The sequence below is a fragment of the Populus alba genome, chromosome 10 (assembly GCF_005239225.2).
Source record: "Populus alba chromosome 10, ASM523922v2, whole genome shotgun sequence".
NCBI classification, from domain to species: Eukaryota; Viridiplantae; Streptophyta; class Magnoliopsida; order Malpighiales; family Salicaceae; genus Populus; species Populus alba.
Window position 1 is genome coordinate 1,539,603 of NC_133293.1, and position 15,584 is coordinate 1,555,186.

Below are 15,584 nucleotides of genomic sequence, written 5' to 3' on the forward strand. Positions count from 1 at the left end.
TTTTATTTTTTAAAAAAAAATAACATAAAAATCATTGAATTGACTAACGGTGGCTCTCTAATCATGCGGCATCAGAAATTTTCAGGGGCAGGCCACCGAGGCATCAAAACCTAGTTCTCTACTATTAGTGTTAAATTACGAAAGAAGTCCAACCGAATTTGCTCTTGCTATATCATCGGCTACCTTCACGAGGTCAAGGTCGGAAGAGACAGAAAGAGTGAAGATCCCAACGGGCAATCCTTTTATCCAACGGTTCATATCAAAAAATCAAGAATATGCTCGAGGAATTCCAATAACAGTGATACAAAACACAAGCAACAAATTTACCTTCCAGCATTATCTACTTCACCGTTTGGTGTGAAGTTGTACCTGTGTTTTGTCCAAGTTTAAATTTTTTTTTAAAAAAAATTGAGTTTGGTTTGTATTTTTTTGGATCGTTTTGATGTGATGATGTCAAAAATGATTTTTAAAAAATAAAAAAAATCATTGGCATGTATTTTGGCACGAAAAGCTATTTGAAAAGCAACCGCTACCACACTACCAAACACGCTCTTACATGGAGTACATCGAGTAAGGAGAAATAGTACTTTAGAAGGATCCACATGAATATAAATAATATATAAAAAAGACAGTAGATATAAATAATATAGAATTATGGCAAATAAAATCATCGTGTATAAAGATTTTAATTCAAGGTTTTATTACTAAATATATATATTTTTTAAATAGTTTGTCCCTTAAAAAAATCTATGAATAGTCCAATAAGCATAAAAACTTACATAAACAAAATAGAAAATCCAAAAATAAAAATAACAAGACTAACATGAATAAACCATAAGCATAGAATCCCCTTGTAAAACTAGGTTTTTAGGACTTCCTCATAAAATCTAACACAATTCAATAACTATATTAAAAGTTATAAGGATTTTCATTAAGTCGATCATTTTGCATAACTTTAAGTCTTATTTTTTGTTTTATCTTTATACCATCGATCCATAAATATCCGTATAAGGTTATTTATGTAACCTGGCTATGGAATATCCACAATTGACTAATCATAACCACGTGTATTAGCCTACAAGGGTTGAGAACAACTCATCTTTAAGTTTTGACCGCCATTAAAAATGATGTTAGTGCCTTTGCGTTCCATTAAACTCTGGCATGCTAGCACCATACAATAATCATGCTCTAATAAAGTAAGCTTGGAATACCTTCTAGAGCATTCCTAATCCCTAATCTTTATAGAACCATCACTAATCACTAATGGCTTATTCCACACCTTACCATTTCTCAGATCATTATGATTCTTCATGCTCCTCTTCTTTTCTTTCTTCTCCATAAACTAGGATAAAAACAAATATTTTTTACTCTTACTCTTAACAACTACCCATCTCTCCTAGGTGCCAACATTATGTACTTTCCTTTTATATTGAGGCTATACATGTTAAATTGCTTGTCATATATGATATTTCTATCGTATTGATATGACGTACCTAATAATAGATAACATATATCTATAAACATCACATCATATCAAACACTATAAAAAAATTATTCTCCTACATATAAAAAATGAAACAAGATAGTGTTTGTCCATGATTACCTTTTTGTCTCAATTTAGCCAATTCAAACTAAAAGGTTTATAATGTTTTTTTTTATGTTGAGATGTAACTTCTCTATTGTCTTGTCCGACACCATATTCTCACAACTACTATTATTGATGATTATATTATATACTTTGTCCTTAATAATACAAGTTGAGTCGAAGAGACTAGTGTGCAGCCAATCCTCATATAAATCACCCTTAGAAGCAAGCAATCTCCTTTTGAATGACTAGAATAGCAATGCTATCTCTTTACATAACCTCCCCACTACCATTTGAACCATCGTAAACAAGATCATTTGTCTCTTTATCAGGTTTTTTTACTAATATATTTTTACTCGAACAACTCTATAGCTTGTAGCACTCAAAATTCGATACCCAGTTCATAATATATGAAGCACCAAGATATAAAACTATATCCAAAACTAAAACTTTGACTTATGGTTTGTTTAGTTATTGATTCAAGTTGAACATATGATTTTTCTTTGTTGGTGCACATCCTTTATCATTTTGAATGGAGCAAAAATTATCTTTATTAGTTACTTTGGTAACTTACTATTCTCATTGACAAAGCCCTTTAATAGGCTTATGAAATTGTCTATAAACAGTCCAAACAAAACACGCTCTTGATGGATTATCATAATCGATTTAGGCAACTGGAAACCAATTGTTCTTTCACTTCTAATAGATCATTTCTAACCACTAGTTAGTGAAAATTATCAGTATACTCGTCGACGTTCATCCCACTTTATCTCAATGACTACAGTTGTTCATGTAAAGCCCAAGTGTACTTCAAAGAAAAAATGTTTCTTCATCTTCCTTTTTATTTTTTCACAATCATTAATCTTTTGTTTGCCTTATCTTTTTTGAGACCTTTTCAATTACTCCCACCAAACACAAGCTCCCTCCTTTAAAATGATGGCAATTAGCTTCACCCTTATCTACTCTAGAACTTCTACAATCAATCTCTTTATCTTTTCCATCATCTTTCTAAAAAAGAACCTTCTCATTCTTTTTTACATGGGAATGTCATGTTATGTAACCTTTTCTAGCCATAATTATTCAACAACATATAATAATTAATCATCAAAAATCACGGAGCTTTGATACTAATTAATATAAATAAAAATAACACAAGAAAGATAATAAGCATAAACAACATAAGATTGCATCTAATAGGATCACCATATAAAAATCCTAATTCAAAATTATATTATTAAACAAATTTCTCTTCAAATAGTTTATCTCTTTAAGAAGCTTAAAACCTTTTTAAATAAAATAAATAAATAAACTAGGAGATTTAAAAAATAAAGATTAAAAAGTAACAAAAAGAGACCCAACAACACTTTTTATTGCAATATAGCAAAAAATAATTTTCTTTATAGAATAGCTGCTTAAATATGGACCAGATTACAAGTTATAAGTCATCTTTTTAAGCAATTAAAGTCTTTTCTTGGTCTTAACCTTATCCTACTTATCCAGATTGACTAATTAAAACCACCAGTATAAAAAATATAGATTGAACTTTGGTGATTTTCTTTCTCCTTTAAAATGAAAGAATCAAATGGTAAAACAATTTAATTAAATTTTTGTTAGCTAACACAAAAGGGAAATAAGATGAAAAATCATTTCATCATCTTCCATATAAAAATTTCATGCACAAATGTGGCTTTTTAGGTATAATTAGTTGTGTACATGTACAACACTGCATGACAATGTTTTCATGTTAAAAATAATATCCAAGTAACGTAAACACATTTTAAAGAAAGATAGAAAAAGTACGTCACTCGAGTCATAGACCGGACCAGGTCAAATAAGTTGTTTTCATTTTAATCAGATGATAAAAAAAAAAAAGAGAAGAAAAATTAATCATAGCAATTGGAACACATAAAAAAAATGATAATAATAATGATAACCTAAAAAAAATTATGCTAATTAAAAAAAAAAACTTTAACTATAAACTAAAAGAGGAGGGGTTTTAATGTACCCCTCCTCATAAAGCACTCTTCATTAGAATAATGTTTTGCTTTTATTTTTATTTTTTTTTTCTTCTTAGAATTTTTTTCAATCAATGTTTTTTTTTTTTTATTTTAGTTTCATCCTTTAATATTAATTTTTTTTCTATCTTTGTCATCACTCTTCTCATGACACGAATCCCAAGTTTGACAGTTAACCCGGTTTACTCATATTGTTTTTTTTTTCTTTTTTTTTTTTTTTCAATTTCATCCTTTAATATTGCTTTGATTGAAAATTAAACTTTATGATTTATTTTTTTATTTTTTATTAGGTTATCCTTGATCTCATGACCTAAGAATAGTGCTTAACGTGTTAGCCTAGGTTGACTCAAGTTGTTTTTTGTGTTTTTTATTTAATTATTTTTTTTTTAATTTTATCATTTCATATTGGGTCAGTTGGGAATTGAGTTTTATAATCTATTTTGATTTGTTTTTTTATGAGAATATCTTGGTCTTAAGATCAAGGTCATGAGTTTTGACATTTTAACCCTGATTAAATCGAATCATTTTTTTTTTCTTTCTAAGAGGTTATATCGGTCTCATGACCTAGGTCATAAGTCCTTCAACATTGAACTTGTTTTTTATTGGGTTGTCCCCATCTCATGACTCGAGTCATGGGTTTGACGGGTTAACCCAACTAATTTATTTTTTTAATTGACTTTTTTTCCCTATTTCATCAATTAATATTGTGTTTGATTGAGAATTACGTTTCATGATTTGTTTTGGTTTGTTTTTCACTAGGTTATCCTAGTCTCATGACCCGGTAATAATACTTAACGGTTAACTCGAGTTGACTTGGTTTATTTTTTATGTAATTTTTTTAATTTAAATTTTTACAAATTTATCTCTATGGAGTTATCTCAGTCTTAAGACCAAAATCATGAATTTAATAAGTTAACCTGAGTTAAATTAGACAATTTTTTTAATTTTTTTATATAAGGTTATCTCGGTCTGATAACTTGGGTTATAAGTTTGGTGGATTGAATCGGATTGTTTTTTATTGATTTCTTTTTTAATCTCATCCTTCAATATTTAGTTGGTTAGGAATTAAAATTCATAATTTGTCGATTTGCTTTTCATGAAGTTATCTTTATTTTATGACCCGAGTTGAAAGTTTGCTATGTTAACTTGGGTCGTTTTTTTTTTTTTTTTTTTTTTAATTTCATCCTTTAATATTAGGTTGATTGAAACTTAGCCTTCATAATTTATTTTAATTTGCTTTCTATAGGGCTATTATAATCTCATAATCTGGGTCATGAATTTAATATGTTAACTCAAGATGAACGAGGTCAATCTAATATATTGTTATTTTAATATTTTTTTTAAAAAATATCATTTTAAAATTTTGCTTAGTCAAATATTGTTTTCACAACTTGTAACAACTAAAACAAATAAGGTCGGTTTCACTATTCATATAAATAATAAAGCAACCAATTTTGTTTTTTTTTTTGCAATTTTGAATTTTGTTCTCTCCCTTCAATAAAACCCTTCTACAGCTTAATTAGAAGAAATTGGCTTGGAATTATGGTAAAAATACAAAATTAAAAGGTAGGGAATCAAAATATAAAAAATAAGGAAAATATATGGCTAACCCCACATTAATGATAAATTTTATTTTGGTTCAATTTTATTTTTATTTTTCAGTCCTCAAGATAAAGAGAAGAGAAAAAAACTCACCTGAAATTGATAAGGAGAGAGAAAACAATTGGGTTGATCACTTTTTGATAATGAAATTCGTTGTTTTTTGTGTCAAATGATCCCTATTCCATGAAAGGAGTTTAATTATTATAGGTTTTGTCTATAAACATACCTAGAAAAAGGAGATTAAGTTTCATTTAGTTGATATCGAATGGTTTTTTATATTTTTTTATCCTATAATAAAATAAAATAAAAATTTAATTGAATACATTGAAGTTTATAATCTAAGTTACTAGTTTAATAATTTATCCTGAATTTTTTTTAACCCATAAAATTAACAATATTATATCACGAAAACTCTTTTATAATGTAATTTAAAATACAGACTAGATAAAAAAATAATGTCAAGTTTTATTTATTATACCGGACTTAATGATAAATTGCTAACTGCGAAAAAAAATTCTGTGACCTAGACATTATTATTTTGCCTTCAGATTTGTTTGTATCCACGTGAAGTAACCTAGTTACTACTGTTAATGATAAGAAATGGTGAGTAAGTGTAAGAGCTAAGAGGCCTATGATCAGTTTCAGAAGGACAGGACAGGCTTTTATAGATTCTTTTGTGTTTGGAAGTGGCAAGAGAGATGAGATATTATAGATTTATAGTATATTTTATTAGGGTTTTGCTTGTCTTGCTTAGCACTCATTAAAATATATTGGCGAAGTCAGGATTCCACGTGCTCCTGGGGACTCTCCCCTCCTCAGTCCCCCCTCTAAACTCTTGAATGCACTTGGTATTTTTATCACATATTAGAATTTACACTGCCTGAATCTGACCGTATGTTCCCTTCCTCCTGTTTCTATCTCTCTTCACATCTCTCTCAAAAACAGCAAAAGCTTAGTCAAGAGCTCCTCGACCAAGAAAGACCGAGACATCAAGAAAAAGATTTATATTCTATCCAGGAATCATAAATATTTTGGCTGTGTTTCTGCAGTATTATCGTAGATTTCCATGATGGATATGAAAGGAGGAGTTGGTGTTGGAGGAGGAAGAGTTGGTGTAGGTGAAGAAGACTTGGGGGATGGTATGCAATGCAGTGACCATCCTTACAGAAACAACCCAGGTGGTATCTGTGCCTTTTGTCTTCAAGAAAAGCTTGGCAAGCTTGTTTCTTCTTCGTTTCCTTTACCTGTACGTGGCTCTTCCTCTTCCTCCTCTTCCCCTTCTTTTAGATCTGATATTGGTGTTGGTGGCTCTAGCAATGGTGGTGCAGGTACTTCACTATCCCTTGCGGCGCGTCCCACAACAACAAAATGTAGAAATGATGGTGGCAGTAATGGTCACTATCAAGAATATTACACAAGGAGGGCCAGGATCCCTTTTCTTTTGGCTAAAAAGAAGAAGAAAATCATGGTAGCATCATCAACATCAGATCGTGATATTGTTTTCAAGAGAAGCAAATCTACTACTACTCCTAGGAGAAGCCATTTCCTGGATGCTGCTACTGATGATGGCGAGGATTTTAGCCCAAGAAGGAGAGGGTTTTGGTCATTTCTTTATCTCTCGTCTTCGAAGCCCGGTCCTTCAACTAAGAAAACAGAAAAGGTGTCTTCTTTGGCTGTAACTACAAGAGCAATAACCACCACCTCCACAAATGGGTCCACGGTGAGGCCAAAAGAGAAGTGTTTGGCTTCTTCTTTGTCAAGGAAAGGTGACAGTATTGTGGTAGTGGAGGATGATGATGATAGTCCTAACAGCCAAGCAACTGCCTCTGCTTCCACTTTTGAGAGAAAGGTGTCAAGATCTAGATCTGTTGGGTGTGGGAGCAGGAGCTTCTCCGGTGACTTCTTTGAGAGAATCTCTACTGGGTTTGGTGATTGCACTCTAAGAAGAGTGGAGTCCCAAAGGGAAGGCAAGCCAAAGGTCACTTCTGGGGCTTCTCACATGAAAGAGAGGGTCAGGTGTGGCGGTATCTTCGGTGGGTTCAACATAACCTCGTCGTCGTCTTCCTCCTCGTCATCATCTTACTGGGTCTCATCATCAGCCGACGACATGAATGGGAAATCATCAGGAGCTGGGCCTCTTGCTCATGGAAGAAGCAGGAGCTGGGGTTGGGCTTTTGCTAGCCCAATGAGAGCTTTTGGTAGCAAACCCTCTTCAAAAGATGGAAAAAGAAACATCAAGCATACCACTCCAAACTTGTCTGCTATTCCTTCTTTGTTAGCTGTGAGAGGCTAAGGTAGAAGAGTTTGAGACTGTTGGTGCTACAATACACATAGTACATTCTATTATCATCTTGTTCGTTTAATCTGTGCTGTTCATCATCTATCCTGGTCTGATCAGTTCTGTAACTAGTGTCATTACACTTCTTTTTTTTTTAATTTTGTTGAAATTTATCGTTACATTTGGAAATGAATTTCCCTTTAGACAGTTGCTTGTTAAGTGTTATATAATACTCTATCATCATAACCTAGGTGATTCAGTAGACTGCTTGGAGTTGGAGGAGAAGGAGAAGAAATGTTAGTGTGCAATATTTTTAGTTGTCTTCTTGTGTTCTCTTCCTGTGATATGCCAGGGTTTTTTTGTGCTCTATTTGGTCTTCATGTTTAATTATCCTGTATTGTTTAAAGCTGTAAGATCTGATGTAATGCCAAAGAAAATATGTTTTTCTATGGAGCTAAGAGCCGTAGACTTGTCGATTGTCACAGCATGTGCACGCACGTTCGGTGGTGCTGGACACATAGCTAGCTAGCTAGCTAGCTAGGGTCTATAAGCTTAAGATGCTGTCATGGTTACCACCCTCGTAGCCGTTTGAGATTTGGTCAAGTTTTATCATTGTTTTTGGACAAAACTCCATTGATCTTTTGAACATGGTAGAGGGAGCTAGGTGTTTCAACTGTTTACTGTATAATCCTGTCTCACTACTAAAAGTAGGCAATAAATTTTTGCCAGTCTTGTATGGCATCGCTGTACAATTGTATTTTCACACATTTTTGATTTTTTTATCTTCAATTTTTTTTGATTTATTTTTAAGGAAAAAAACGCTTCTACTGAACTTCAAAACCAGGACATGAACAACTGTAAAACACAAGATACTGCTGAGCAGTTGTTTGTTCACGGGGAATTGTCATTATAGTTTTTCACTGTCAGGTTCAAAATTAATTAGTTTTTACCTGTGGTGTCTTTCCTGCCATATTGCAGGCGTTGCATTTTTTGTTCAGAAATTGTCAACTTACGTTGTAATTGATGGTAGGTTTTTTCAGAACGCTTAGGAAGATGATCTGTGTTAGCGTGTTTAGCACTCTCATAGAAAGTAGATTTTAAGAGAGAGAATTATAAATTATATATATTTTTTAATAAGATTCATGCAAAATTATTATAAACAAGGAGCCTTGACCTAAAAGAAACGAAACTCGTGGATGCTTTGCCAATCCAATACTGCTTGAATAATACTGGCACAATATAAGAGGAGATTATTTGATAAAATTCGATGAAACTTGTAAAGACTTTGGGGGCACAAATACACTTCAAGAAAAATATAAAAAGAGCTTAATTGGTTAGGATGTAAGTTTATTATTTAAAAATTATTAATCTAAGTGTTATAAATTTCAAGTTTGTTTAATTAATTAAGTTATAAATTTATTATTTAAAACTTACATAAAGCCTCAAAAGATTAATCGAAAGACTTGTACGATCGTTAAAATATGAGTTAAAGATATCAGTTAAAATATGCATAATCCAAACAACTGTAATTAAAAAAATAATAAAATCTGAAAAGAGATGTACAAGATGGTGCATGATAAAGTACACGATTGCAAAAAGACGGGGGAAAAGGCTGCCTGGGGAGGGGGACACGACACAGTTATTGGCTCAGAACATTAATAAAAGTGGACCCTTGATACGTGTACTTTTTTTTAATCCCATAAGCCTTGGATTTTGCCCGTTTGCTAGGTGCCCACAAGCCCTGTAGAGGTGAAAAAAACTTGCGGAGCACTCGATTGGACTTTGAAGCATTGGGAAAGTGCAAATCTTCTCGAGATCCTGCAAGGGAAAACGAAGTTGTGTTTAACAGTGAAATTCAGTTCTCTGCAATTTTGGGCTCACTCACTCGCTCACTCACTCACTCACTCACGTTCTGTGTGATTTTGCTTTCAGGATATGGATAATGGAGCCAAGAGAAAGAAAGAACAGGAAAGGGTTCATCCCTAGCCGCATTTCTTGTACGGAGTATATGTATGATGGTCATATTGATTCATAGGTCGAGTCTAGGCGTCACGATACAAAGATGTGAAGCATAGTCTTCTAAGACTTATTTTCTCCATCACTGGTGTTAATTTAAGCATCAAAGGTGCCCTAAAACCAATATGAGACTTGTTTTACAGGTGTTTTGTTATCCAAATCCAACATTATCAACCTTTCAACCTATTCATCATTTTTTAGGGAGAATCTGACCTTTGTAAGATTTTATATGAACCTCATCATGATCAAACTTGAGATCCATCATTTTCCTTTTTTTTTTTTTTTTCTTCAATGATTTTGGCATAAAAACCGTTATGGTAGCATATTTTTTACTTTGAAAAAAATTATTTTGCTAATATAAAATTTGAAGAAGGTTTATGTATAAAAGCTTTGAGAATTCACAAATTATAATTGGAAGATCAAATTAAAACAGAGAGGACCACAATGTAAAACACAAGGAAAATAAGTGGCTAATTTAAAAATCGGTGAACATTTTTTTAAAAAAACTTTAATCATTTTTTTACTTAATCTCACGAGATAAAGTTTTATATCATAGTTGAAAGTTCAAATTAAAAAAGAGAGGACCACAATATAAAACATGGGAGAAGCACGTGCCCAATTTCAAAGTCAAGTAAACAAGTGCTTTCCGAGCCCCATATTTTTCTTTATACTCCAATTTAGCTCTTTTAGTTTTTAGAGTTTTAATTTTATACTAAAAGTTCATTTTTTATTTTATTTTTTAGTCATTAAATTTGAGAGACGAGGGTGAAAATCGCCAGAAAACTGCAAATGAGAGATAAAGTTGTTTGGTCACATTACAATGATAAAAAAAATGATGATCTTGAGTGTCAACGAGTTTTATTCGATAAAAAGAAGTCCAATGAAGTGTTTTGAGGCCTTCATCTTACAAAAAAAAAAAAAAATCGTGATTGAAAGAGTTTTTTTTTTTCAATATAATTGTGTTTTTTTTATCGATTTAAGGGTGTTTTGAGATGAAAGATTAATTTATTTACATGATAAGGATATTTATTATGTGTTTTAAATGAAAATAGTTTGAAAAATAAAATTTTAAACCCCCCAGATTGTATTTTCCAACCACCTCTGGTGATCGAAAACTAGGTAGAAAGACAACATATCATTTGTTTTTTTTTTTTTTTTTTTTATATATATAAAAAAAAAATGAGATGTCATTCACTCTTTTTGCCGAAGCAAAAAAGGCCAACCACATGGAATCCCACCTGTGTGCCCTTTTCTTTAATTAGACTAGACGTGCTAGGCAACCTAGGCTCAGATGAGTAACTTCTATATATTGAGGCTATTATGCATTTTATTTATTTATAATTAATTTTTATGAAAATAAATAACTCTAAAATATATTAAAAATATCATTTTGAATATATCTTATTTTTTGTGTGTGTGTGTGCAACTCTTAGTGATTTATATATTTTTTCTTATTTGTTTTTAATTTTCTTGGCAATTTTTTATTTATCAATTTAATCAATTTGTTTCATTAAATACGCACGTCAACTTTTATAGTCCCTTTAAGCTATATAACGAATCGACAATGCTTATAATTTTTTTTTTACATTAAAAAAACTTAACGTTTAATCCTTCACGCAATGGAGTGCGGGGAAAGAGGGCTAGTTATAGCATACTCGAAAACACGTGAGATTTTCATTGTGCTTTAGTCACTATGCAAAATTTAGTATCTTTTCAATTTGATTCTCAAACTTTGTTTTTGGACAATTCAGTCTTATTTAAGAAGCAATTGATTTTAAATTCTTATGAAATGGTTGGATTGAAAGAGTGGGGACCGAAATGAAAAACACGGCAAACATAGGTGACGTACCATAAGTTTCAAAAAATGCATTTTGATCCTCCAACTTAAACAATCACTCAAATTATATAATTTTGGTCCCTCAAAATTGTTCCAATTCCTTTTAACTTAGAGGTTTATTTTTGTTATTTTTTAGTTCCTGGTTGAGAGAGAGAGGAGAGAGAGGGGTTGCCGGATTTTGGTGGTAGAGAGAGAAACTTGTTGACATCGATTTAGGCCACCAAAATAGAGATTTTTATGTCAAATTGTTTTATTTGGCCATGAGAGTTCATATTAGGTGTTTTTGTACCTTGAAAATTTGTGAAAAAACAAATTTGAACCGAGATTGATTTTTGATTTCGAGTTTGGTTTTTTCGGGTGGTTTTTTAAGGCCATGGATATGTTTGTTATGGTTTCTAAGGTGTTTTGGGTTAAAAATAAGTTGAAATTTTTTTATTGGGTCGAAAGAATATAGGCTTTGATTTTAATTTGGGTAAAACATGGAATGCGTTGATTGTTTTTTTTTTTTAAAGGGGCGGACTGGCGTAGCTTCCCAGGCCTAGTAGCGCATGATCCTTTTTTCCTTTTTTTTTTTTATATCTGCTCTTTTTTTTAAAAAAAAAAACCTTAATTATATTTATATTAATACCCCTTCTCTGTTTTATTTTGTTTAGAGGGCCTCTTTTAAATAATATTGAATTTTGGGTTATGTGTTTAGTTTTTAGAGAGGGTTTTTTTTATTCATCTATGGTTTTGTTTTTATCTTTTGTATAGATAAACTATGTTTTTAAAAATAAGAAATATTTATTTTCAAATGATATTTTTAATATGTGTAACTTTACATGTTATTCATTTTTTATTCAATCAATTTAATGTTCTATTTTTCAAAATTAAATATCTTAATTTACACCTGTCTCTTAGCTTTTCAAGTTTAGGTGTTATTAATGATTTTTTATTTGTTTATTTGCACACATAATTTTTAATTTATTTAATCACATGTGTGCATAAACCTTTTGATTTGTTATATTTTTCAAACCAAAAAAATATTAAAAAAAATTTATATATAATTTTTTTTATAAAAAATAAAAATATTTAACCCAAGCGCGAGTCCTAAATAACTAAGCAAGGATGGTTTTTGATGGGAATATCGGGACTTTCACAATTGGGCTCCAATGTCCGCTCAAGATGCCTTAAAAATTGTCCTATGCCCTAAATGAATAAACTTGACGGCCTTGTTAACAAATGGTCTCTTGATCTGATTTCTCAGGGAGATGATAAAATGCCCACTTAAATTGTTCTCTCAATTCAATTTTTAGCCCACTTTTTATAGTAGAGAGTTGGCCCCAAGGGTCTATTCCGGCTGCCGGAGATCATCATGAATTTTATAGTTTTTCTCTCTCTCTCTGTAATTATAACTTGAGAAAAATTCTCAATGAACTCTCTTTGACCTTCCATGGTGTTATCAATTATTTAGGGTTTATGGTTCTTTGCATTGCGAAAATTGAACATCATGGACTAGAGGGCATTAATTGATGGCAGAATCCTATAACATAATTGCAAATGCCAAGCTCATCAATACATTATTGAGATTTACTATTTTCTCTTTTCAAGACACTACTATAAAAATAAAAATCTTTATTAACAAACACATTAAAATTTTGAGATGAAAATGAATATGAACAAAAAACCACCTCAATTTGTTTTTCATTCACGTCCTTTTTTTTTATTAAATCATTTTAATTCTCATTGTTCTTTTCATTTGAGTTCTTTTGCTTTTAATTTAAAATTTATAGCTTGATTTTGCAAAATTAAAGCTTGAAAAACTATGAAATTTTAGAATTATAAATACAAAAGCCAATGCAAGATAAAAAAATATATTAAAAAATAATAGATATACAACATAGAATAAATATACAATCCATTGTGGATTCCTAGTTTAATTGTTTCACATTAAATTGACTTATGATTGGTTTCGGTGTGTTTATTTGAGTTGATTTTTTTATGGAGTTCTTACTATTTTAAAAATAAATTTTGACGTTAATTTAATGTTTGTTTTGAAAAAATAAAATTTAATTTTATTGATTAAAACTAATGCAAACTTTAGAGACATAATTTTCCATGATTAAAAGAGTCGAAGGCAGGTTAATAACTCAACATATCTAAGTTTGACAGAACCCCAAGCCCAGACCACGCCTAAATAACATGGGCTTGGCTTCCTTCCGGACCTAATATTATTAGATTTGATTACATAACAATATAACAATATGACAGATCCATCACTCATGAGTGAAATTATTCCAGACCAAATACATATGAGTTGATAATCTTTTTAGGTACCATGTTGGCTAATAATTTATTTGTTTTGACAATGACATTATATCAAGAATAGATCATATAGATGACAATGGATATTATCAATTATGTCAAATTAGTATAACATCTAAAAAAAGACAATAATTTCTTGATAATTTCTAAAAAAATATAAGAAAGTTTGATATAAATAAGAAAGCTTAAACCTTATTAGAAATTTATTTAAAAATATAGTAGTAATTGCTTTTTAAAATATTTTTATTTTGTAATGCATCAAAATAATAGTTTTTTTTTTTTATATATATTTTTTTAAAATTATTTTTTAATTAAAAAACACAAAAATTAAATTAAAACAAAAAAAAAATTCAATTTTTTTTTTTAAATTAAAAACAAACATACTCTGTATCAAATAAAGGCACGCTACTATTCATTATTGATGTCTCTGATCAAATAACAAAAAGCGTGACGCGATCAAACCCATAGCCACCACCATCTAGTAACAGAACCATATCCTGCAACCTCTACTGTGGCCTAACCCTATGGCTCAACACCATTTCCCTAAGTTCAGCTGGATCAATCTCCGCCACATAATTAGCAGGCCTGTAATACCCAGTAACTGGATCGGGAGCCCATGCAGAGTAGGCCTCAGAATCTTCTTTGGCCACCGCCCCATCTTCCATTTTCCCTGTCGGAGCACTAGTCCTTGACCCTCCCCTACCAAAGCTCGCTGTTACAGCAGCACTGATCGGTGCAGCAGCCGCGTAACCTCTCCTGTACACAGAAAGAGACATTTAGCCATTCAAATCTCAGTCCCTTTTTTAAAATAGTGATCATATAGATGTTCATCAAATTGACTGAGTCTTCGAAATCTAATTCCCTTTATGGAAACAAAAACAAAGCGAATTAAGGCAATAACAACAAGAGTACTGACCGGAAAGCAGAGAGGGAAAGACCATCGGCAAGAGAAGCGACAAGAAGCTTAGCGTTAGGGAGAGAGCGAGCCATTTTATTTATGGTTTTCGTGTATATATATGTATATATAGCTGCAGATGATACCGCAAATCCTTCTTAGAGTGGATTCTCAAGAAGAACAGCGTCCTGCAGAGCAGCTAGCTAGCGGCTCGCTCTCTATACAAAGGTGGTGGTGAATATGTGAGATTAGGGTTAGAGGTGTTTATAAAGGAAGTGAAAAGAAAGAGAAGCGTCAGGTCATTTGCTGAGGGGTTGTCTTGGAATTTAAGATTTTTTTTTTTCTTCTTCTTCTTATTAAATAATATTTTTTTGGTGTTAGGAATTTCTTTTGTTATTATTAGGCAAACTTGACCACCCAACTATTGAAATAATTTCAATTATACATTCAAATTATTTTCCGTATCGATTATACCATTAAATAATTTTTATTTCTTAATTGAATAATTCATCAAATATAGTTATTGAGATTGTTAATTATTTGTGGTCCCCGCTAGGTAATAAAATTAGAAGAAATAGTAATCATAACCATCATTTAAGAGATTTGGGGTTTTGTATTTTGATGTAACTTGCAGCACATAACTTATTTTATTAAAAACATATCAGGTTTTGACCTAGCGGTTGAAGAGACTTGTTTTTTTTCTCTGTATTCTGGGTTCAAACTTTACTGTGCATGCCTGTCACCCCTGCGGTGCCTTACATGTTCACTGGGTTTGCAAGATGTCCAGTGAGCCGTGAGATTAGTCGTGGTACGCGCAAGTTGGCCCGAACACCCACATAAATAAAAAAAAATAATGTAAAATGGTAGTCTAGCATGTTCAGGAGCTAAAGATAATAGAATATGTTATAAGTTAGAATCTTTATATACCAAAAAAATCATAATTATACAGAAACTCTTAAAATATTTAATTTTTTTGTTTATATTTTACTTGTTGTCAGTGGCGAAGCAAAAAAAATTTAAATGAGGGAACAAATTACTAATAAATACTTGAT

At 31.3% G+C, this 15,584-nt stretch overlaps 2 protein-coding genes across 3 annotated transcripts; one reads left to right on the forward strand and one right to left on the reverse strand.

Annotated features, from left to right (window-relative positions):
- Positions 1 to 5,789: 5,789 nt before the first annotated feature.
- LOC118036966 (uncharacterized) lies at positions 5,790 to 7,687 on the forward strand. 2 transcript variants are annotated; one of them, XM_035042837.2, is made up of 2 exons: positions 5,790 to 6,448; positions 6,517 to 7,687. In XM_035042837.2, exons 1-2 carry the CDS (start codon positions 6,339 to 6,341, stop codon positions 7,493 to 7,495), a joined length of 1,089 nt encoding a protein of 362 aa, XP_034898728.1. In that variant the 5' UTR covers positions 5,790 to 6,338; the 3' UTR covers positions 7,496 to 7,687. The 2 variants fall into 2 exon arrangements, with proteins under 2 accessions (XP_034898728.1, XP_034898727.1); XM_035042836.2 differs by having other exon boundaries at positions 5,791 to 7,687.
- Positions 7,688 to 14,023: 6,336 nt separating this feature from the next.
- On the reverse strand, positions 14,024 to 14,778 carry LOC118036987 (late embryogenesis abundant protein Lea5). Its single transcript, XM_035042862.2, has 2 exons — positions 14,554 to 14,778; positions 14,024 to 14,393 (listed from the first exon to the last, which is right to left on the reverse strand). Exons 1-2 carry the CDS (start codon positions 14,625 to 14,627, stop codon positions 14,144 to 14,146), a joined length of 324 nt encoding a protein of 107 aa, XP_034898753.1. The 5' UTR covers positions 14,628 to 14,778; the 3' UTR covers positions 14,024 to 14,143.
- Positions 14,779 to 15,584: the final 806 nt, after the last annotated feature.